The 25879-nt window shown below is 28.3% G+C and overlaps 4 protein-coding genes and 1 non-coding gene across 6 annotated transcripts; 1 reads left to right on the plus strand and 4 right to left on the minus strand.

Moving 5' to 3' along the window:
* Window positions 1-4090: 4090 nt before the first annotated feature.
* Window positions 4091-5676, minus strand: LOC101506646 (uncharacterized protein At4g08330, chloroplastic-like). The gene is made up of 2 exons (XM_004502410.4): window positions 5412-5676; window positions 4091-4727 (listed from the first exon to the last, which is right to left on the minus strand). Exons 1-2 carry the CDS (start codon window positions 5534-5536, stop codon window positions 4337-4339), a joined length of 516 nt encoding a protein of 171 aa, XP_004502467.1. The 5' UTR covers window positions 5537-5676; the 3' UTR covers window positions 4091-4336.
* A 2436-nt stretch (window positions 5677-8112) lies between these two features.
* LOC101506978 (photosystem II 22 kDa protein, chloroplastic) lies at window positions 8113-9718 on the minus strand. Its single transcript, XM_004502411.4, has 4 exons — window positions 9336-9718; window positions 9151-9264; window positions 8533-8770; window positions 8113-8454 (listed from the first exon to the last, which is right to left on the minus strand). The coding sequence occupies exons 1-4, from the start codon at window positions 9546-9548 to the stop codon at window positions 8210-8212; spliced, it is 810 nt and encodes a 269-aa protein (XP_004502468.1). The 5' UTR covers window positions 9549-9718; the 3' UTR covers window positions 8113-8209.
* Window positions 9719-11530: 1812 nt separating this feature from the next.
* TRNAM-CAU (transfer RNA methionine (anticodon CAU)) lies at window positions 11531-11615 on the minus strand. The gene is given in 2 exon segments: window positions 11531-11566; window positions 11578-11615. It is a non-coding gene; the product is annotated as a tRNA-Met (tRNA).
* Window positions 11616-17945: 6330 nt separating this feature from the next.
* Window positions 17946-19963, plus strand: LOC101507308 (uncharacterized). Of its 2 annotated transcripts, none has more exons than XM_004502412.4 (4): window positions 17946-18104; window positions 18312-18442; window positions 19021-19121; window positions 19268-19963. In XM_004502412.4, exons 2-4 carry the CDS (start codon window positions 18345-18347, stop codon window positions 19810-19812), a joined length of 744 nt encoding a protein of 247 aa, XP_004502469.1. In that variant the 5' UTR covers window positions 17946-18104; window positions 18312-18344; the 3' UTR covers window positions 19813-19963. The 2 variants fall into 2 exon arrangements, with proteins under 2 accessions (XP_004502469.1, XP_073225446.1); XM_073369345.1 differs by lacking the exon at window positions 17946-18104 and adding an exon at window positions 18135-18221.
* A 297-nt stretch (window positions 19964-20260) lies between these two features.
* On the minus strand, window positions 20261-22612 carry LOC101507617 (uncharacterized). The gene is made up of 3 exons (XM_004502413.4): window positions 22270-22612; window positions 21233-21510; window positions 20261-20830 (listed from the first exon to the last, which is right to left on the minus strand). Exons 1-3 carry the CDS (start codon window positions 22517-22519, stop codon window positions 20513-20515), a joined length of 846 nt encoding a protein of 281 aa, XP_004502470.1. The 5' UTR covers window positions 22520-22612; the 3' UTR covers window positions 20261-20512.
* Between the last annotated feature and the right edge of the window lie 3267 nt (window positions 22613-25879).

Raw genomic sequence — 25879 nt, forward strand, 5'->3', positions numbered from 1 at the left:
TCACTTTGCATTGTGACTAAAGTTATTATAAAAGTACTATTTATATGGTACAGTCAAATATAGCTTTGTTACTTTTTATATAAAAAGAAAATTGGTTACTATCTTAAAAATGTGCTTTAGATTGCAAAAAAGAAAAGAAAAAGAAAAGGGTAGTGCTTTACATGCTTTGAGAACTTGGGGTTGTAATTTTATTTTTAAGATTTCTCCATCGTTATAGACATTACAGGCTGTAAAAGGGTTTGTAGAAAAATACTTAATAAATAAAATGAGCATATGAGTATTCATTTTCAAAGTGAAGAATGAAGGCACTGCCAAAACTGCCCATGTTAGGTACTACTAGTAGTGGGAAACAATGAAGCAAAAGGGACCCCTATTGAATAATGCTACAAGACTTGTCTTATAGTTGTCTTAGTGGGAGAATGTCTAGTTTCAAATTTTCAAATTGCTACTCAAATGGATTTTATGTTTCTTCTTTTTTAAATATAATAAAAAAAGTTGCTAACAAATTTAAGGGGAAAAAAATAGTTTGCTAATTATTTGTTCAATAATGATGAAACCCAAGTTATATTTTTGCTGCATGTGTGATTGTCCGATTAGAGGTTTGTAAGTTGGTTAATTGTTTGATTGGTGTCCTACACATGGCCATTTTGTCACTAAGTTATGGATGGCATTAGGGGGTAGGACATAGAGGTTGCCACCATCATTAGGACCACAGTGAAAGATGCTGAGATAGAGAAAAGTTATATTCGGAGCAGACGAAAATGACATGATATAATCGAATCTTCAACCAATTAAAATCAACAAGTGCATCAAATTAGGGATATGGAGAAAATGTGGCATCATTTGGATCATGAGAAATTATACGATTGAATTAGTACAATATATATTTTGCTTTATGACTACGTTTAGAATATACATGGGCCTATTACCATCATTTTGTACCCAATAAAAACATACATGGATCTCGAGTTATGTACCATACACCTCTCATATATACCTCACACCCTCATCTCTATGGAAAATATCATACTGCCCTTTTTTTACTATGCATAAAACCATCAAAAAAAATTATCACTCAATTTCTCACCCCCACTTTCGAAAATTACAAAATATTCCTAAACATAAAAAATTTCAAACTTTCGAAATATAATTTTCCACAATTTTATGAAAGTTTCGAAACTTTGGATAAATTTGAAAGTTTCGAAGTGTGTTTTTCCAAAAATCATCAAAACTTTCAAAAGTTTTAATAAATTTGAAACCTTTGAAACGTAAAGCTCGAAACTTCCAAATTTTTAAAACACGTAACTTTCGAAACTTTTAAATTTTTGAAGTAATTCAATTTCAAAAATTTCAAAAAATTCGAAACTTTTAATTTATGATAAATTTTCAAAATGTACTTAATTATTTTAATAATAATTAAAATTTTATTTTGAAAAATAAATTTATAATATTATTATTAATTAAATTAATTACTATTTTTGAAATTAGGTATGAGTAAATTTTAGGTTCATGCTTCAAGAACGGTTATAGATTATACATAAAAATTCACCACCGATCAGGTATTATTACTGATAATCCAGCATCGATCAAAATTTTATTATAAATATATATTTGATGTTTTATTTGAAACATGTTTTGTAGGTATTTCCCTATCGAGAGGTTGTATTTGAATGAGCAAAAAACATTGGAAGACAAAATGAAATTTTAATTGTTACTATTCGATCTGATAAAACAACCGGAAATAGGAGAATAAAAGACAAATTAATTTTGGGATGCAAAAGAGGTGAGAGATATAAATCAAAATCAAAATCAACAGTAACTTGTGAATATGACATTCTTTCCGCTAAACAAAGCACCATCAAAAGAGTCTTCTCTTATCTCTTTACTAGCAATTGGATTCGTCAATGAAAATCATTGGATACAGGTAAAATTTATGATTAGTATTATTTAATAAACTAATATTTAATATTTTATTGTTCAGATAAATTAATATTTAATATTTTCTTGTTCAGATCAAATTGAAGTCTCATTGTCCTTTGCCACCTATCTCACAAAAATGGAGAGACTTTTGTAGTGAGTATGCAAAGACATGGGAAATAGCTTATGCAAGATGTATGAAGCATTGGGAACACATTGATCCATCATTTTATCAAATCATCTTGTATTTCATTAAATGAAGATTAGAATATATATTTGAACATTTTATCATTTATCATTTACGTTTTATCATTTATGGATTAACTCAAAATAAATGCGGATTAACTCAAAATAAAAATTCATAAATAACACAAAATATTAAAAATTCATTTACGTTTAGAATTCGGGCTGCTGATCCTGCTCATTGGTATCATGAATATCATCAGCATGTGCAACATACTGCTCCTCAGTCTGCTCCATCTGTGGAGGCTCAGAGACATCATTCTCCATCTGTGCAGGCTCAGTAAGCTCAGCGACATCATCTTGGACATCATGTCTATGGCGACACTGTTTAATTGGACGATTTGCTTCGTTACGTCGTCTGTTTGATGTCGTTGGTGAAATTCTCTCTGCGCCATCACATCTATCACCTATCTCATTGCGAATAATGTGGTCAAATGCACCTCTCATTCTAGGCACTGCAATATATCAATAATTAAAAAAAAATGGAAAAAAAACTAAAAAAGTAAAAATGCATTTCGGAAGTTTCATTGAAGGTCAAACTTTTGAAACAATTTCAGAACTTTCCATGAATTTCAAAGTTTCGAAACTGAAAACTTCATGTTTCTGAATTTTACATTTTCAAACTGTGAGATTGTTAAAAAGTTTCGAAGATTTCTGCATTTCAAAAGTTTCATGTTCATGAAAACTTTCGAAGATTTTAAAAATTTCAAAGTTTCGAATGTTATCTTACTTTTGAGTTTTGAAGGTTTCAAAGAGGGAAATTTTTTGGGGTTTTTTATAGATAGCAATAGGGACAATATGATATTTTTCATGGAAATGGGAGTGTGAGGTACATGTGGAGGTGCACGGTACAAAACTCATGGGTCTGATGTGAAAATATACATGGCCTTGGCCCAAGCCTGATATGAGTAGCTCTATCCAAAATTGGGCTTAGATACTTCAATTTCTTATTTTTCAAATAAGGTTGGGCTTAGATACTTGCAATTGAGAAACTATTTCCATTCCATTCATAAAAAATAAGGTGGCTTCTTTTGCCACCTCCAATACTCTCCAAATTAGACAATCTAAATGTGTATTTCAGAGACTCTCGACAACATCGAGGATAGGAATAGAAGTTACCACAAATAAAGCATTTCCATTCAAGGAAAGAAAGAGAAACCATAAAATATACACATAACATTTTCAAATTTTACTTTGTACGTGGGTAGTTGAAATAACATTTTATTATGGATTTTTCTTTTTAATTGTGAGAGAGAAGATAAAAGCTATAACTAGAGAGAATGTATTTCTTAAAACACTGAAAATAATATTTTTGACAATTTTTAAAATTTTTCAGAAATATTCACTATAATTTTAAAATGCAATTTCAAAAACTTTCATGATACTGTCTCCGATATTAATTTTATAAATAAAAATAGAAAATGGAAATAACGGAAGTAAATGGACTCTTATATTGCTTGGATTTTTGTTTTTGCCAAACTACTGGTACCCTTTTTTGGTTGTAAATGTCCATGAGATGATGATTTTAATTTGACCAAGGTCCAAAAAGTGGGAATCAGCCCAAAGTAAGTAAACCAACTTTTTTTATTTTATTTTATTTTTATATGTAGATGAAAACATAAAGAAATTCGCAGGTGCGAAGTTACGAGTTTGAACCGCAAGATAACAATCTCATCTATGTTGTATTATTTCTCAGTTGACAAAAAAACAAATGTATCATTATGACTTGATACCAAAACATAATTTCTTATTGACTAGGATTGAGTTTTAAATTCTTCGTATAATTAGCAATTTTAATTATTAGTACAATAATTTTAGTCTTAGATTGAATATTAGGAGCACAGAATTCAAAACAAACATACAATTAAATAAAACTTTAGTTGATTGAATTTGAGAGAGACATGAGAATTGAGAAGGGGAAACACAAAAATCCAGGCATAAACAGAGGTTTATGTATATATAATGAACTCAAACATTTTTTTTTTCAAAAGCCAAAATGAATATTTATTCAAGTAATTGTTAAATGGCAGAAGTTATGCCCACACAAATATTGTAAAACAGTGGAAACATCTTACTTTGGTAAAAAAAAAAAAGAAAATCCTTGTTGGTAGTGATTCTTATAATTTAGTATATATAAAGGAAGAAACAATGCAATATCTAGCATGTAAGTAAAATTTCAAGGCAACAGAGAGATTCCATTTCCATATTGTTGGGAAAATATAGGCTGCAAGGCAGAAATGCGAATGCTGTATTGCTTTTCAGTGGAAGGAGATGGTTCTGCTCCATTTGATACTAGAATAAATGATGAATTGTAACCATTGTATGAATAACCGATATGATTGCAACACTTGCGGCAAAGGAGCTTGGATTTTGGACGGAATAAACTCCATGATTTCTTAGAAAAATGAGGAGCACAATGAATTTCATCAGCTTGGGTGAATCTTGTGTCATCAATGTTGGAGAATGATATGATACCTCTCTTTATTGATTTTTTGTATTTTGAATCTATCACTGATATGTTTCGGTTGGATGAGGAAAGGTTGAGGTCATACCCGCACGAACCACAGCTGCAAAAATCATAGTACATGTTTTGATATTGTAATTGTAAAGAGAAAGAGAAAAAAAAAAAAAACAGAATTTGAAGAACAAAGTAACTATTTAATGTAAGTTATATGATGTGATGACATGAACAACATAGGAATTATGAATATGTGATCACACTGTGGCTCCTTTTCAATGCTAATGAAATGGAATGAATTCCTTCCCATTTCAATTTCAATGTTGATGAAAATAATTCTCTCGATTCAAGTGTGCCAGATGTCTAACACACATCGGTGTCTCTGATAAAGACAAACTGTTAAGCACGAATTCTAATACGGACATGACACTAATGCATCCACACCAATAATTTGATAAATTAATTAATTGAATATAACACAATATCAACTAATGCTACCTTTGATCACTTTTATTTATTTTTTTAGACTATTACCGGTGTTTATGTGTAACGTATCTGGTATTGATGTCTTTGTTGGTGGTTCATAGATCAAAATCGTCATCAAATACTGAAAAGTAATCGTTTCATTAACTTAAAGATGTTTTCTTACTTCGCTTACTTTCACAATTAGTGTATTACTCACCCTTCAACATACTGGTTTTAGACACATTAAAAAATGAAGATGGTATTCCTATTTCAAAGGGTCTAGCAACAAAAGAAACACGGAAAAGAGAGAGAGAGAGAGAGAGAGAACCTGTAGCGGACATCCCTTTGACTACGAGTAGAAGAAGAAGAAGAAGAAGAAGAAGAAGAAGAAAAAGAGGATGTTGAAGTGTGGTGAACATCGACGTTGTGATTGTGAAGCACAGAATTTTCCATTATGAGTGTGTGATGAGAATGAGAAAGAACCACACACAAATTATTGTTACAGGGAGCGAAGAAGAAAAGGAAACTGGCAAGTTATTATTGTGAGGGAGCGAATGAAAGTGGCCCATGACACCACACGGGACGACTTTGACTCCACCTAATCCATATCACCTCACTAAATTACTCGGATACGTTCACTCAAGTACCACTCCTACTTTAATTACTATTTTTAATATCTCTTTCTAAATATTATATTTTATTCATTCAAACTGTTAAATCAATCATTTTTATTGAATAAATTAAAAATATTAATTTTTATAAAATTTTGATAGTATTTTATTTTATTTTTTATAAAAAATAAATTAAGAGATACATCAAATGAAATACATTGCTCTACTAAGATGAAACAATAAATTAGAAGGTGAAGTATGTACATCAACAATACTAAAATCTCCACTAAAGTTAAGATTAGTTACTTTGTCAAGATACCAATTTATCTCAGGATAGACGTGATTAATCCCTCATCTTAATTCATCATGATCCACAAGAAAGATAACTTCTTGAAAAAGAGATATGGGACAGAGGTTATCCGCCATCTTCTTTTACCGAATCATGTTGAGCACATTAAAAGAGTCATTTTCCACCAATATAGTAGTAAAACCCAAATTGTAGGCTATTTTGAAACCATGAATTAGCCCTAAAGTTTAATTAGTGCAGAGGTAACTCAACCAAGATTACATGAGAACCATAAATAAAAACTCTTTTATGGTTTATGATGAGAACCAGAGTCGTTTTCATCTCAGGACCACATGCATGAAAACATTGCATTATGTCACTAGATCATTGCAAGACATCTAATAATTTGTAAACATTAATAATGTATATGTAATATTTTGGTGCCCTTAAAATTTTGAGGTCCTATGAAGTATTCTAGTTTGCACGGGCTATGGCCCGGTTCTGATAAGACATCCACAAGCAACAATGTCTCTTGTGTCGTGATAAGAATCATCAATATTAAACTTGAAAGAACCATCAATATTTGATATTTTGTCAAATTAATTCAATTCTATGATATATTTTTCAAAATACAAAAACTAAAATTTTCACTACAAGACTATAATTACTCACTCGTATTCAGTTTTTAAAAAGTTTTGGTATGCATTTTTTATTTGAAACCTAAGTTTTGGTATGCATGATCATTAAATATAAAAATATTGAAAAGTTGTATAAGGGAAATTTAATTTGTCTAAAAAGTTATTAAGTGATGATAACCATCAATTCTGGTCCTTCATTATTTTATTTTATTTTATTTAAATGTGGCAAATTTCCTTTCATATCAGTTTAGCTAAATCTATTTTCATATAATATTTAATGTTTTCAGTCAATTGAAAAATATTTAATGAACTAAAATCGATTAAGTTTATTAAAAGAGAGTAGATTTTTACAATATAATGAATTCACACACACAAACAAAAATAAAACTTTTTAATGTGTTTAATCGTAATTTTTTTTTCACATATAGATCTAAACTCATCTCATTACTTAGACATATAATTAGATATTTAAAAATATGATGGTTGCAGGGCTAAAATTAGAAGTGGAAAAATAAATTCATTGGATGAATATGAATTTTGATTGTACTACAAAAAAAAATTATCTATTGTGACACTCAACTTTTAATATTGTCAGTATAATTACTTTTAGCTACATATTAAGTGCCACCAATTATCATTTAAAAAAAATTGACATATAACTGCGTTCACTGACCGTAGATAAAGGACCTAAGAGAAAAATTCATTCACCCTTATCCCTCATTTCTTTTTCATTTGAGTTCTCACTTTCCCCAAATCAAAATCTCTTTGCTTTTCATTTTTATCAAAATCAAAATCTCTTCTACTTCTACCATTGTTTTACCCCTATTATAGAATCCCAAGCTAATCCCAATCAAACCCTAATCGAGCAATAGAACCCTAGCCATGTCAATTTGAAAATTACAGTGAGGCTGCATGTGGTAGTATGAGCAGTGGAGCTCACGAAGTTGCGGTTGATTCGTGGATAGTGCAATCACCGGAATTGGATGCGAAAACATCGGCGTGATGAGGGTTGCAAACGGAGGAATAGACACAATAAGCATGTTCTTTGAAAGTGCGAATGGAAGTGGGACGATCGAGAGTCCATAATTTGACAGTGTCATCCATGAAGCAAAGAGGAAAGAGTCACGAAAAACGGGATTGAGCGGTGCTAACTAAAACTTTTTTACACTTGAAGAATATCTCAATTAAATCAAATAAAAATTGCAACATATATCATGAAAATGTTCCTTGAATATGCAGGTTGCATATTCCAACCCTCACCAATGTTATCAGAGAAATGTACATGTAACTCCTTTAAATTGTTTATTGAATTTTAAAGTTTTATCTACTTAAAAAGAGACACAATACTCCCAGCATAAATTTATACTCCCTATGATCTTAAATTTAGTCCACACTTATAAAAATAATGAACATAAACTCAGTGAGACATTGGTGTAGCCCAATTCTTTAGTCAGTGTGAGTGGTGTGATAGAATAATCTTATTGTAAGATCCAATTAGAGATGATGAACTGAATGCATTAATGATAGATGAAAAAACATACTAGAAGAAGTTTTGTTTTAAGTACAAAGAAAGTGGTTAGTATATTCTAATCTAATCATCGTCTTCATCTTTTACAAATTGGCCAGTTCCAGGATTCAAAGCAGCAACGAAGAAGAAAGCAACATTGAACAACACTAATGGTTCAATTTCATTGATTGGTACCCCTGTCTCAATGTTGAGTTGTGCTAGAGCTCCCTTTCCAGTAATAATTTCTCCAATCAAAGAGAAAGCAAATCCCAATTGAGCCAATCTTCCAACAAACAACTCGTTCGATTTTGTGAATCCAAATAAAGGACCTGATTAATTAATTCAACAAAATTAGAATTAGAATTGCAAGCAATGGTAAATATGAATGAAATAATTGTAAAAGTTACCTCCTTCACTGAGACCAAGAGCTGATCTAAAGCCTTTACCGGGAGGAATAACACCTCCAGTATTAGGCTCATCATCAACAAATTTACCACGATCACCTAGAGCACCAATGGCTCCTAGCAATGTGAAAATAATGAAAAATAGAAGAAGTGGCTCAGCTTCATAAATTGGAATTCCAGTTTCCAGATTCAATTGTGCTAGAATTCCTTTCCCAGTTACTGCTTCTCCCAATATTGATGCCTGCAATATGTAACAATCACTCGCTTAACTTCTAATCTATTACTTACTTTTCTAATTTTCTCAAACTCTATTTTTAAACGCTATTCTCAAATCTCAACAACCTTTTGTGCATGACTTCTCATCTCAATGATTTAATATCATTTTTGCACGTCATTCTTTTTTTAAAAACTAATTAATATTGTTTCAATGAAAGATGCCTTCAATATTTTGAGCATCATTTAAAAAAATAATAATAATATTAAATTGGACATTACGTTCCCGAGTTTGGTATAATAATTATATCATGACATCTATAAACAAATTATATGAATTGCATTGAAAATAAGACAAGTTAATGTATCAAGAAACAAATATGATATAGAGAGGTAAAATTTACTCACTGCAAAACCGATCATAGCAACACGACCCACAAAGAGTTCGTTCTGCTTAGTGAAACCAAATCCTCCAGAAGTTCCAAACACACCATCTTCAACCTTTGGTTTTGGCTTTACAACCTAAATGAAGCTTTGGATTAGACAAATTTGTATTAGAAATTATAAAATATATAAATATAGAAAATGAGTACCTTAGGAGGGGCTTTGGCCTTTGATTTAAAGAGAGCGAGAGTTGTGAATGTGCGTGACGAAAAAGACTTAGAATTAGAATTAAGTGGGTTGAAAGAAATATCAGAGAATTTAGGCCTCAATCTTTGACACTGTAATTGGAGCAAAGGGTCTTTCTTCAAATCGACGGAATAGGTACTAGAGACACTAGACATGAGCAACATGGTTTGAGCCATTGCTATGCTAGCAGAGTTGTGTGTTGTGGTATGAAATATCTTTTACTAAAACATTAGAAGAATTGAAACACTTATCTATAATAAAGGGAGTGGATGTGTAAGAAAGGTTCAATGACAGGCAAATAGCGTGCCCACGTCTCGTCTATAGTACTATATGTGGTTTTTGTGGTACATTTTCATTTATCAATTATGAATTATGAACATCCTTTTCTTCTCTGCCTCAAGTGAACAGATAACTTATCATAGTTCATTTCACATAAATCACGCAATTACCCAATTATTACATACATTAAAAAATTCAGTAAATAAGCTAATTATTTCATTAAATTGGAGAATGCTCATAGTTTATATTGGCCATTTTATTGTAATTTTTTAAACTGTTTTTTTTTTGTTCTTAAAAGTAAACAAATTACAAACTTTGTTTTTTTAAACAGAAAACTATTTTTGATAAGTTAATCAAACATTCTTTCAATATATTTCTAAATTATAGAGATTAAATAATTTATATTATTTTTTAAGTTTGTGCTTTGAAAGATAATTAATTTATCTTTCTACCATAACATTTATTGCTAGTTACAATAATAATAATAATAATAATAATAATAATAATAATAATAATAATAATAATTAAGAATATTTTTGTAAAAAATAATTAACGTGGTAGAAAAATTGAAAGATGTTCTGTAAAAATAGACAAAGAAAATTCTTAAAATGTCATATATTTAGAGACATAATTGGTAATATTTTAAAATAGTCTCTAAAATAAAATAAAAATATCTGAACATATTAATTTTTTGCATCTCATTAATCTAATGCGTAAAATTGTATGAATGGACTAATATAATTAAGTATTTTTATGACACAGTATAATTCTGAATTATTAAATTTAAATATCATACTTTAATCGGTTTACAATTTTACTTACAAAAAACAACTTAAAATTTTAGAAATTAAATTAATTATCGTTAAAAAAAGTTACACACAATTAAATGTGAATGAAAATGTGTTTAATAAAATTTAATTAAAAATCAAAAGATTAAGCAAAAAAAAAAAGTTAAGTAAAAAGACAAAACAAATATGTAGCCAATTTCAATAAATTATTGTCTAAAAAAATATTCCTTAAATATAGAACTAGCTTGAGATTTTGTGTCTTTTATAAGATTTATTTTCATTTTTCTATTGTATTAATTTATTTTTTACTTATCTATCCTTAACTATATTACATTTTTTTACGTAATATATTATAAAAGAATATAATAACAATGTAAATTAATTCTCTCTTTTTAAAGGAAAATTAATTAAATAGTTTAAATTATTAATAAATTTAATACTAAATTAATTTTTTTAATTATCGTAATTTTAACATTAAACTCTTATATATAACGAGAGAAGTATAAGTATAATTTTTGTGTCAAAAAATGAACAAAATTTAATTCTGGCAGTAATTTTTTTTCTTCTTGCGTGCATACATATTTTTTGTTTGTACCTCGGAAAGGCGACGGTGCTTAGGAGTTAGGACAAAGATACGTGTCCTATACCACACACCTTTTACTATCGATAGGGAAATCTCATGTCGACAAATACTGGTTTGACACGTCCTCCAAGTGCAGTGGATATTCCAAATACATAAAAAATAATATTTTACGATGAAAAATATAAAAAAACTCTTAGAACAAAAAAAAAAATAGTGGGTGTTGATTGAATTTGGATTCTATGTAGTGTAGATACATGTATTTTGAATCGCCCTGTTAGGATTTTATGTTTTTTTTTTAAATAATTAATATTAATAATTAATAGTTAATTTTGTTTTATGAAAAAATTGAACTTATGAGACTCATCAATAAATGAAAAAAAGGTTCGTATTGTTTATTAGACGGAGGATTTGACTGGGAAAGCCTACGTCAGCTGAAAAGACAAAAAAGGAATGAATTGAAGGAAGACAAAGAAAGCAAGTATAAGAATACAACAAAAGCAAAAAAGAATGGGGTGAGAGAGGCTCGAACTCTCGACCTCAGGATTACTCAGAAGCTATGAGACCTACGCGCTAGCCAACTGCGCCACCACCCCTTTGTTGCTATGGATCATTGCACGACATAAATACTTTCTCGTAATTTAATATTAATTCTGTTCAAGATATAGATGGATCGTAAGTGATAAAAGACAAAATCAGTTTTCTTAATGAGAAAATGGACTGCATAGTGTTAGTGTAAACAGCTAACAAGAGCCATTGATTTTGCTATATCATAATATTATTATAATTGCACGATAAAATAATCATACAATCAATAGTTTTTGACTGTTAATGTAAAACTATTTGATACTAATAATGTATATCCATTAAACTTTTTTTAATATTAATATTGATATATTTTGATTGAAAATATACATATTTTTCTACAACAATTGAGAAGATATGAACAGAGTTGAACTGATTTTTATTAAGAATTTTGAATTTCATATATATATATATATATATATATATATATATACATGTAAATAGTTTATACTATCTAGCATATCTAATAATAATTTGTAACATAATACCCAAAAATAATACAATTTTTTATACTAATTGTGCATCAAATATATTTTTCGATACTCTAAAGAATCATCCTTTAACTTTAGAACTAATTATAAAAGATAAAATTTTAATTTTTTTAAGTATTTTTTATCAATCCTACATTACATCTAGTACTTATGAACACAAAACGGGCGAAAAACTTTGTTTTTAAGTAGCAATTTGCAGAGATATATAATGGACATGTCCAACCAAGCACTGCATATGGGATATTACATCATTTTTACAATCTTTTTCTTTCAGTAAAGAGGGAGTGGCGAAAAGAATAGTACGTGAAGCTTCTCTTCTATATCATTCATGATGTTGATGATAATTAGCTTGCTGGGGCTTCCATTCTCTCTTAAAAGCTTTTAAGAGATCAATGCCAAGACCAATGTTCAGAAAATTCATTCCAGCCATGCCAAATAGAGCCAGTGGTAATATGTATAGTTCCTATAATAAATTATATGTGGTCTTTTTTCAAATGTGGTCTTTTTTAATATGTATAGTTCCTATAATAAATTATAATTGTTGTATCAATTTTTTTACACAAGTTATTTTAAATATGTTACATAACTTATTTTAAATAAACATATTTTAACGTAAATGATGAGAGTGAGAAAGAAAAATAGTAAAAAAAGATGAAAGAGGGTGAAATAGAGAGATAACTAAGTAAATAATGAAAAATGAATAAAGAAATAGAGTAGAAAGGAATGAGACACGAAAGAAAATGTGATAAATGATGCAATAGAAACGGTCAATTTTTGCGAAGAAGTTATTCACAATTTTGATGAGATAATACAAAAAAAAAATCAATACATGTTAAAATGAAGTTTTTGCTAGCTATTTATGATTCTATATATATCAAAAAAAAAAATATGTGCATCATGGGTTACAAGTAGAGCTGTCAATTTGACAAGGAAAAATTTACCTTATACCTCTAAAAAGTTTTCAAAATATCATAAATACAATAATTTTATTTTTACTATTTTACACAATTTAAAGTAAGTTTTTTTTTTACCATTTTCTCATTTTTGGAGCTGTAAAAAAGTTTTTCAGTAACTTCTAAAATACTTTTAATAAGATTTTTGGGACACAATATATTTTCGAAAAACTTAAAACGAAGTTTTCGAGTACAAAAGAGAAAAGTTGTGTACTGAAAAACTTAATTGGCAAGCTCTCCAATACATAATTGGCTTTTGGAAAACTTCATATACAAGTTTTCCAAAACAAAACAATATTTTAAAATTTATTTTTTAAGTTTTTTGAATTTTATTAATTTTTTAAAATATTAATAAATATAAATAAACCACTACGATTAATAGATAAAACATATATCGATACTACAAATATTTTTTATACATATCAAGTATAATATTATTGTGATTAATTACAATTTAGTTAAAATGAATTAAATTTAAAAAAGTGGTGTGACATTAAATTATTTGAAGTTGGGTGGCATGCCCAACAAAACACAAGGTTGTCAAAAGTGATCACCTTTATTTAATAATATGTACAATAACTCAATATATGTGGTTAATTAATATAAAAATTTAATGATATTACCATTCAAATAATTCTTTACAAAAAATTTCTGATTAGAGGATGCATGAAATTATTTGTGCTATGACGTGATTATGGCGCTTATCAACACTTGTTTCTTCGTCCATCTTCAAAAGGATTAACCACAATTATATATATATTAAAAATTAGATCTGAAAAATTCTACAGATAAACACAAATAAAAAATACATCTCTTAAAAAGTATAACTCAGAATATTATATAATTAATTTATTTTTATATAAATAGACTTTAAGATTATATATGTTATGATTATATATATATATATATATATTATGTCTTATGGTCGTTGGAAAAAAGTAAAAATTAAAAAGAATGATTACTTTTTAACTCAATTGTTAACAACAACTCATTTAAAAAGTATAATTTTTAAATTATGCTTAACCTACAAACCAGACTTTAAAGTGTCTTTGCAAAGATTAAAGATATGTGTAATACAACTTTTTTTCAGAGTCAATCAAACACATTATGAGATCTAAAGCGAAACTATTAGAGAGGACCTTTTCAAAAATTAATAAATAAATTATTAATATTTTATTTAATAACTATAGAAATTTTCTGTAGTATATTAATAGCATTTTTAAATCTATTTTCTCTATATTTTTCAAAAAGTAAAATAAGACATTTCAACTGTTCTACAACAACATCAAGAACTCATGTAAAATTTTTCATCTTTTAGTTGAAGAAGAAAATAGTGTGTACACTATCACTTCAATAATTCATGTTAGCAATATGTTCACTATTTGTCTCGTAATTTCTCACTTTATAGCTAATATTTCTCATGAGCAATATGTGTTCACTATTTGTCTCAAAATTTATCAATTTATAATTAATTTGCAACAAAAACATTTTTATTTAATTTATATAAGATTTTAAGACGAATGTTTCACTATGATATTTTACAAGACTGAAAAACAATACTGACTTTAATACAAGATGCTTTAAAAAATGGTGTCTTTACTATCAAAATATGTTTCTAACGCCGCTAAATACTATATCAATTCAAATGAAGAATGATTCTGCCAAAAATTTAAAATTAAATTTTTTTTAGGTCTTTTTTATTGACACGTGTAGGAAAATATTTTTTATAATATATTATTAGACTTTAAAAATTAAAGTAAAAAATAGGTTTTGGCGATACCAAAGGTGCATCTCTCTTGAGCTGGCTTTTTTTTAAATAAAAAAAAATCTAATTAATTTTATTAAAAATCAACTGCTCAGTATAAACAAAAACATCACTAAAAAGTTTGGAACACGAGTTAGAGATAGGCGCCTTAATTAAATAATTAATAACTACATTAGTTTGTCTCTTACCGAATCTCCTATATACTGGGCAATCGGAACCAACCTTAATGACATTTTACCTGAGGATGTTTAGAGCATCTCCAACGGTAGCCAAAATGAGTTCGTCCGCCACGTGTAATTACGTAACTTTCAGTTTTTGGCGAGTTCACTGTTGGAGATGTGTCAAGCTGTCGTCACCGTTCTCTCACGAAGGAACGGTACTTTTGATACGGTTATCTTTTTTTATTATTAATTTATGAATACTAATAAATAAATGATTTGTTAGTGGTAGACCATATCTAATGAACATGTGAGTTAAGTAGAAAATAAATGGATTATTTCAAGATGATGTGACACTGTAGACCCCACTTAATAAACCCATATTGAATTCACCATTGGAGATACTCTTAGATCCATCTACAACCCACTTGGCATCCATCTCAAGCCAAAACAAACCCAACAAATATCTAAGATTTAATGGCGTGTTGTTGTATTATTTAATGAGTATCATAAGTCATATTTTTTTAACTCATCAAATGACTTGACAACATACTATGTACTGAATGAATGTGTAAAACTTTTTTTTATATAAATGGTTTTACATAAATTAAACTTATTAACTTAAAACGGACAGCAAAAATTAACATTTAGTTTGTTGATATGCATGAACACTCTCTGTATTTGTAAGTTTTAACTATGCATGAATAGCCTGCAAAAACTATATATGCATGAACATTTTATACTTCTACCGTGATTATACATTCATTTATTAATTGTACTCTTATCATTGATTTTAATTCAAATTTTCTATGTATGAACACTATATATATATCTCCCTCTCTATATATATATATATAGATTTTTTGTATTAATCTCTCTAATTTTCAGAAAAATTAAACTACGATAGTTTGAGTTTGACCTATAGGTAAACGAACTATAGTTAAAGATTATTTTAATTAGCATTCAAAGTTTAGTACGCTCAAACAATTTATCAACACCTAAAGTTTATTAACCATGTAAATTATATATATATATATTTATTGTTCAAAGTGACGAAACCCTATAAATAATCTAAGAATCAAATTATGGATAATAGATAATAACTAATTGTTTAGCTAGGTTGAAAAATTAATAAATTAAGTTGACTAATAACCGATTATCAAACTTAGCTAATCGATTAGGATAGTCTCATAATTTGATATGTAGTTAAAAGTTTGTGATAAACAATTAAGAATATTGGCTAGTGGATTGAGTAATAATCAAAAACTTAAAATGATTAATAGAAGATAACTAATAGTGAATTAGGATTGATATAAGAAGTTAGTTAGTTATTAGATTAGTTAAGGTTAATCAATTACTGGTAAATGATTATTTAGATTAGTAATGATGACGAAAACAACAAATACTATGGTAATGTATTTAGTTACAGATATGAACAAAGATATGTTAGATAATAATGTTGATATTGAATAATTGTTATATGCGATTTGTTGTATCATAAGAGAACATGTCGTAGTAGTATCGTGGTAGAAATGAGATAGACTATTGAAAAAATGTTGGGAGTATTATTGGTAAAAAAAAAGTCTTATGTGAAGGAGAAATATATATTATTAGGATGTTTTTGTTGAAAATTAGATTACTCTTAATAGACTCTTCCATATGTAGAATAGTATTTGGCTTTTCTACCTATATCAATCCAAAGTTAGTCCAGGTGTTAGAGTTGGTCTATGCGTCCATCATTCAAAAAGTTATTTGCATTATTAGTACTTTGAGTGATAGATCATATGCACTCTATATGCTATGAATTATGTTTACATGAGATAAAGATATAAGTTAGTTGTGATGGTGTCATGAATAATGTGATTATGTGTTGTTGGTGAGTATATAATATTATAGTATATTTTCATTGTGCGTTTGAATCGTGATTCTATTCATACATACAAAATATGATATACTAAGTGAAAAAAACTAGTTGAAGTTCTCACGGTGTGACATCATGATTTCGAGTATTTAAAGTTTTTGAATTTTAACTTACAATAGGCTCTAAACATGTGACTTAAGATTCATGGTTATTTTTTGAAGTTTAATTATTGAACTTAAACGTTGTATCAAATAATATCTTTAATAAAGTAAGAGTGTTGAAGTATTTTTTAAAATTATTAATTTTTGCAAACTTTTTCGCATTTTTTTTATGTTAAGTTCAAATTATTGAGTAAAGGGTACCACAAGTACTTATGAGTAATGGGACTCCTACAGTCCTAGTCCTCTAATTATATATATAATTAATTTATATACACCGTAAGTGTAAAAAAATTATATTTTTAATTAATCATAAATATTAATTTATTAAAAATATTTAATTGTTCTTATAATTATATTAAAAATCGTATTATGATGTATTGACAATGTAAAAAAATAAATTGTATAATTAGTTAATGATATATATATTGACATGGCTAATTACTAGATACCTTTCTTTCTCTATAAAAGTTGCTTTTCTAAAATCATGTATAAAATGACCTTTGTTAATTTTTTCACCCAATTAGGTGAAAATCTATGTTGAGTTTGTAAAAAGAGAAACTCCGCATAGTTGCCCATTATGAAGGATGCAACGTTCAATGCTTACTCTCAGTTTGGTTCCTGTGTACTTTACTGATTTGGGCAGGTATTATTAAAAAAAGTTGTGTCCGAGAAAATGGGGAATCAAATCGAAAAACAATTATGTGTGAAAAATAATAAATATATTATGCGCTGGTCTATCATAATCTCCGATTAATCCAGCACAAAACTCTTTCAAAAAAATTTAAAATAAAAAATTTTGTTAAAATTTAAAATACCATTTAAAATTTTATTTTATAATATATAAATCACAAATTAATCCTTTTAATTCTTACAAGTTTATAATTCTAACGTTTAGAATTTTAACCTTATATTAATTTTATTGTTATAGATAGCGGTTAAAATTGACCAAAAAAATAAAAAGATAGCGGTTACCAGTTTTTACCATTGTTGTGTTAACCTCTCAACTCCGAGAAACAAATAGAAGAAGACAGTTAATCTCAGTAAATTTCCCAGCCTTTCTTCTCACTAACATTTCTCCGGCGCCGCAGTTGCTATTCTATTCTGTTACAAGGTTCTGAACCATTTTCCCATTTTTCATGTCTAGTTTTTCCTTCATGCTCACTTTTGTGTTTTTCATTTTCTCATTGTTATAGGACATTGCTTATTTCATATTATTAATCTTCTCTTAGTGCGTCCTATTCCCCTTTCTATTTATGAATCTAACTTTTGTTGTAGTGTCAAAGTACCAATCTTATTAACCTTTTTCTTTGTGTTTTAGGGTCACTTATATTTGTTACCGAATATTTCCTACATGGGCAACGTCATTGAATCGTTTGCTTCTGGATTCGGAAAAGTTGTTGCAAATATTTTCAGTTCTCCACTTGAATTTCTTTCCGGAAAGTCTTGTAGGTAACAAATAAATACCATTATAAAATTATCAATATTTATAATTTAGGTTATTGCCTTTTTAGAAATTAGAGATTGTGTTATGTGATGTTATGCTTTAATAATTATATTTACACGACTATTGCAAGGGTATGTGACTATGTGAGTTTTAAATTTTGAATAATGCTATTGAATCATTGATAACTCATTCTTACAAAATTGGCTTGTAAAGGGAGTGTGTCTCTCTTTATTAACTCATTTTAGTGCCTATCTTTATTCAATGTGAAATTTGAGTTTTTCTAAATGGAAGTTTTAAATGGAGTAGTTATATAAGTTCATATAATTCATGAGAATATTGTCAAATAGCGGCATTATAATATTTGAATTTATTGTTATTGTTATTGTTATGTGATATAAGTTATTTAGTACGAAATGTTGTCGAATAGTGACTATAACGGCGTTATTTATAACATAGTAGAATTTGAACAAACCATTGTTTTCTACTATTTGTGGGCAGTTCAAGAGTAGTTTTGTTTGGTGTGCAGTGTTCTTGAGGGTCTATCTTCACTTTTTGACTTGCTAATTGGTACATATGTTTTCAGCTCTGTATGTGGACCAACGTGGGATCTCTTTTGTTATATTGAAAATTTCTGTGTTGCTAATCTATTGAGGCTAGGAGTGGTATTTGTTCTATTGTACATTGGTGAGTTCACTTGTTTTGTTGTTTCATCACAATATGTTTCAACTTCACATTGTGACATCTTTTTTGTTTTTTTGTTTATATAAACATAGTTCAATTTTGGTTAACGTTTCTCAAATTGGGTATGTGTGTATTCTGTTTTGTTTCAGTTTTGTTGTTCTTGTATCTGCTGCATAAATTGGGCATATGTGGATGTCTTTGTCATTCTGCTTGCAAAATGATATGGGCATGTTTCTCTTGTTGTTTTCACTTTTGGGAGTATTCATGCACTTTCTTATGTGTTAAACTACACAATGTCAAGAGGAGGAGAAGAAGAAAGGTCAGAATGGGAATGAATCAAAACTTCTACGCTACAACTGGAGAAGAATACATTGATGAGAGCCTGTCATACCATTTTCAACCACCTGCAGAATTTAGCAGATCGTTTTCACGTCGAAGGAGAGACTTTAAAGGATCACACTTAAGAAAGTCTTTGAAGCCTAGGAGAGGTCATGCTCAAGTTGAAATTAGTAGAGATCTTAGTTATAAAAATAAAGGAAATCATAGTAGTAGAGATCCTAGTCACAGAGGTAATGTCATTAAGCATGGTAATTTCAAAAGTACAGTACATGATATTAAGATAACACGTACATCAAAGTTTGCCAGAAAAGGTATGAATAATAGGAAAAGGGTTATTAGAGTGAAAAGGAAGTAGAATATTTCAGAGGTTATGTATGTTATTAACCACTATATAATGTTTGCTTGTATTTAAACACATTTTTTATTTCCTTCTTATTCTTTGATAATAACAATGACAATAGCATGAAGAAGAGAAGAAATGACTTTTGACCAATGCTCTTACAAAACACTTCCTATTTTTTATTTTCTAGATCTTGACATGAATATTGAAAATATATATTCATGTATATATGTTTTGTGTCTCAAGAAATTGACAAATATAAGCATACAATATATAGTGTAGATACATGTATTTTGAGTCGCCCGATTAGGATTTTATGTTTTTTATTAAATAATCAATATTAATAATTAATAGTTAATTTTGTTTTATGAAAAAATTGAACTTATGAGACTCATCAATAAATGAAAAGAAGGTTCGTATTGTTTATTAGATGTAGGAGTTGACTGGGAAATCCTACGTCAGCTGAAAAGGCAAAAAAGGAATGAATTTAAGTATTTTTTATCAATCCGTACATTACATCTAGTACTTATAAAAACAAAACGGGCGAAAAACTGTGTTTTTTAAGTAGCAATTTGCAGAGATATATAATGGACATGTCCAACCAAGCACTGCATATGGGATATTACATCATTTTTACAATCTTTTTCTTTCGGTAGAGAGGGAGTGGCGAAAAGAATAGTACAAAAAGAATAGTCCGTGAAGCTTCTCTTCTATATCATTCATGATGTTGATGATAATTAGCTTGCTGGGGCTTCCATTCTCTCTTAAAAGCTTTTAAGAGATCAATGCCAAGACCAATGTTCAGAAAATTCATTCCAGCCATGCCAAAGAGAGCCAGTGGTAATTCCACACCCTTTTCAAATTTGTGAGCATCCCTGATGAGTTTGACTGTGATGAGTACGTGAGATGCACACCTTGCCACAAAGAAGGTGACCCAATTCAGAAACCATTCTAACTTGACAATAACGCTCCTTGCATTGCGAATACCAGCCATTCGTCTCAGCTTTCTCACATGCAGAAATATTGAATGCAGCTGTCCCATCACACAAAAAATCCATCCTAGTTTAAACTCTGAACAATAATTACTAAGCATTATGCAGAAGTGCTCTATTAAAGCACGAGCCCTGGCACAGGCATTTGAACTAGCATAGCCATGGACAAGTCAACACTGGTAATAATAAGAGAAAATAAACTAATTGAAAGTAATGTAATCACATGTATCGGTGTTGTATCAGATACGTCTTTGATCAAAAGTGTTAGTGCTACAGAGACATTGCTTAACAATACATATACATACTGCTTAACAACACATATACATACACATGTTAAAAGGGGGAAGGGACCTTTAGTTCTGATATTCTAGTTTGTTTTGAGCAAACATGTCATTAGATATAGGACAAATTACATAAAGGGAGGAAGAAGACTTTGTGCTTACCTCACAGATGAGAGTGAGAATAAGATAGTTGATGGTGACATTTCGATACAAAGCAAGAGTGAAGCAAATTAGGAGAACCAGATGATGCACAAGGATAGAAGGGATCAAACCATTATATAAGCGGTAATGAAGCATATCCCACTGATCATATGCAAAGTAACCACATGAAAAACACAATGCTTCAAATGCCCACGGCCAAGTGCCTTCAACCAACTGGGAGTGATCGAACATTCCGCTCGACCCATTGCTTAACCACTGCTTGGACAAGATGAAGATCACTGCAAAAGATAGACCATAGCAAGATCCCAATGAGAAGAGGAAGTATCTAGGACAATCAATTAGTGTTGACAAAAAAATGACAGGATTTTACAGATTCATATTAAAATTTGAAGTCTTCCTCTCTTGTAACATACACTAACCAAGTAATACTCTATTAAAATTTATGAACATTTATATATAAAGCTATACACGTGGCCTTTTACACTACCCTCCTCAAATATAAGCATTTGTTCCTCCTAATCCATCCCAAACTTTATGAGGCCTTAATAGATATCCATGACAAAAGGAAATTACCGAAATGGTCAACGGTTCTCTACTAGCAGCCAACAATTGCAATCGAAACGGGACCTTTGGTATTGCAGAGAAAATCCTGCTTTGGAGAATTGCAATTGATTGCAGCCTGAATTGCGATCACATTGTTGTGGCAGAAACATAAAAGAAAAACCATGATATCACACAGTGGCGGACCTCTTTTCAAAACCCTGATTTCGACGGGAGTGAGTTACAGCCTAACAAGCAAATAGGATGAACTGACCAATTTGGTCATCAACCACAATAATCTAGCAGCGTACGTTTACTTATGAAAGAAACAGTTTGACTTCACAAAAATGCTAAATTCTCGAAAAGATAAATAAATTAGTAATTTAATTTTACAAAAGAAAAATAACCGAAAATGAAGGATGCAAACGTTATAAAAAAGACAGAAAGACTTGAGTTAAGATAGGGTAAAAGAAGAAGTGAAAGAGAAAAGAGAGAACCTGAAGCGGAGGTGACGATGGAGTGGATAAGGGAGACGGAGGTGTTAACGAAGAGAGGGTCAGTGAGTGTGGAATTGGAGAAAAAGAAACGGAATAGAGAGTTAGAAGTTTGGTAGAAGATAGAACCGGATATGACGTAGAGAAGTTCCGTACGGTGTGTGAGAAGAATCTGGAAAGAAATGGAGGAAAGCCAGAGAAGGAGAGTAGCAAAGAAAAATAGTTCAACTTTGCTCCGCTTATGCTCATCCATATTCGTTCCAATTCCAATTAAACCGGAAGGAATCCTTCACTCTATCTCACTCTACCGTCTCGACTCTCACCACCGTTAACCCCTAAATTTAAACACCGCCACTTTTATCATATAAGTTTTTTTAATTTTATTTTATTTTATATAATTAGTGAGATAATATAATTATCATTCAGGTGAGTTACATTTTTTTTTAAATTACATTATATTTTTGTAAATAACTTTTAAATTTAGAAAAAAAATTAAAATTTTATTCTGATTTCTTAAATTTTATTTATTATATTTTGATTTTTTATATTATAAATATTGGATATTTTAGTTTTAAAATGATTTTTGTTTTTGTAGTCCATTAAGTTATAAAAATTAATCATTTTGATATCTTAAGTTATAATATTAGACAAAAAAAAAAATCAAGATGTATGAAGTTTACTTATGAGACTAAAATTAAACAAAAATAATTTGACGAATTAAAGTATCTAACATTTGTAATTTAAAAAATTAAATTAAAATTTAAAAATAACTTAAGCGACAAAAAATATAATTTAATCTTTAAAAAGATCATTATTAATTTTCAATATAATATTAGTTATGTTATTAAAAATTATTTTATTAATATATTAATTAATAATTTTCAAGTAATTATATTTCCTATTGAATTTATGATACTGTGAAGATTTTAATGTTCAATAAGAATAATCTGATAAAAAAATATGTGGTCTTTAGTAATATGTATAGTTCCTATAATAAATTATAATTGTTGTATTCATTCTTTTACAAAAGTTATTTTAGTTATGTTACATAAGTTATTTTAAATACACATATTTTAACGTAAATGATGAGAGTGAGAAAGAAAAATAGTAAAAAAAAAAAGATGAAAGAGGGCGAAATAGAGAGATAACTAAGTAAATAATAAAAAGTGATTAAAGAAATAGAGTAGAAAGGAACGAGGCGTGAAAGAGAATGATAAATGATGCGATAGAAACCGCCAATTTTTGCGAAGAAGATATTCACAATTTTGATTAGATGATACAAAAAAAAAATCAATAAATGTTAAAATGAAGTTTTTGCTAGCTATTTATGTTTCTATATATACCAGAAAAATATATGTGCATCGTGGGTCACAAGTAGAGTTGTCAATTTGACAAGTAAAAATTTATTCGGTATCTTCAAAAAAATTTCAAAATGTCAAAAATACTGTCATTTTTTTTATAACTATTTCACACAATCTAAAGTGATTTTTTTTGGCTAAATATCACCCGTGGTCCCTTCACTTAATTTCAGTTAACGTTTTAGTCATTTATCTTTTTTTTTTCATGATTTGATCCTTTATTTTAATTTTAAGTGAAATTTAATATTTTATGTTTTAAAATATCAACAATATGATCCTTATTTTTTGCAAAAAATCATAAAAAAAATTCAAACAAAACTCATAAAACTAATTATTATCCTCAATATAATGTAATTTCATCAAATTCATAACTTAAATCTTTAAATTGACTCATGTTTTCATCTCCAACAACATCAAATAAAGAGTGACAAATATGAGTTTATTTGAAGATTTGAGTTACGAATTTGATTAAATTTGTTTTATATTATAAAATATAATTAATTTTATGGATTTTGTTTGAAATTTTTTATGAATTTTTGTAATAAAAAAAGATAACATTGTTGACGTTTTAAAACATAAAAGATCAAATTGTCACTTAAAATTAAAATAAAAGACTAAAACGTTAACTAAAATTAAGCTAAGGGATCACAAGTGGTATTTAACCTTTTTTTCTTCACCATTTTCTCATTTCTGGAGCCGTAAAAAAGTTTTCCAGTAACTTCCGAAATACTTTTAATAAGATTTCCGGTACACAGTATATTTCCGGAAAACTTAAAACGAAGTTTTCGAGTACAGAAGGAAAAAGTTGTGTACTGGAAAACTTAATTGACAAGTTCTCCAGTACATAATTGGCTTCCGAAAAACTTCATATACAAATTTTTCGGTACAGAACAATTTTTTTAAATTTTTTGAATTTTATTAACTTTTTTTAAATGGTAATAGATATAGATAAACCGCTACGATTAATGGATAAAACATGCATCGATATTACAGATATTTTTTACACAGATCAAGTATGAATAAATATAACTATTATTAATATTATAAAAATATATTATTGTGATTAATTATAATTTAGTTAAAATGAATTAAATGTAAAAAAATGGTGTGACATTAAATAATTTGAAGTTGGGTGGCATACCCAACAAAACACAAGGTTGTCAAAGTGATCACCTTTATTTAATAATATGTATAATAACTCAATAGATATAAAAATTTAATGATATTACCGTTCAAATAATTCTTTACAAAAAATTTCTGATTAGAGGATGCATGAAATTATTTATCCTATTATGTGATTATGGCGTTTATCAACACTTATGCATGAAATTAACTACAATTATATTTATATATATATATTAATATTAAAAATCAAATCTGAAAAATTCTACAGATAAACACAAATAAAAAATACATAAAAAGGTATAACTTAAAATAATATATAGATAGACGTTAACAACAACCCATTTAGAAAGTAGAATTTTTAAATTAGGCTTAACCTACAAACTTGACTTTAAAGTGTCTTGGCAAAGATTAAAGATATGTTTAACACAATCTTTGTTAGGACCGAGGCTTAAAGTAAAATTATTAGAGAAGGTTTTTTAAAAATTAATAAATAAATTATTAATATTTTATTTAATAATTATAGAAATTTTTTTTAGTAGAACTAATAGCATTTTCAAATTTATTTTCTCTATATTTTTTTAAAAATAAAATAAGACATTTTAACTGTTCTACAACAACATCAAGAACTCATATAAAATTTTTCATCTTTCAGTTGAAGAAGAAAATAGTGTGTATACTACCACTTCAATAACTCATGTTAGCAATATGTTCACTATTTGTCTCATAATTTCTCACTTTATAACTAATATTTCTCATGAACAATATGTGCGTATTTGTCTCAAAAATTTATTAATTTATAATTAATTTTTATTAATTTATAATTAATTTGCAACAAAAACATTTTTATTTAATTTATATAAGATTTTAAGACGAATGTTTTACTGTGATATTTTACAAGACTGAAAAACAACAATAACTCTAATGCAAGATGCTTTGAAAAGCAGTGTCTCTAATATCAAAATATGTTTCTAACGCTGCATACATTAAACCCTAATATCAATCCAAATAAATAATGATTATGTCAAAAATTTAAAACTAAATTTATTTTGAGGTCTTTCTCGTTAACAACACGTAGTAAAAGACTTTTTTATACTATATTATTGGACTTTTATAATTTATAAGGATTGAAG

Source organism: Cicer arietinum, chromosome 5 (genome assembly GCF_000331145.2).
Source record: "Cicer arietinum cultivar CDC Frontier isolate Library 1 chromosome 5, Cicar.CDCFrontier_v2.0, whole genome shotgun sequence".
In the NCBI taxonomy this organism is placed as follows: domain Eukaryota; kingdom Viridiplantae; phylum Streptophyta; class Magnoliopsida; order Fabales; family Fabaceae; genus Cicer; species Cicer arietinum.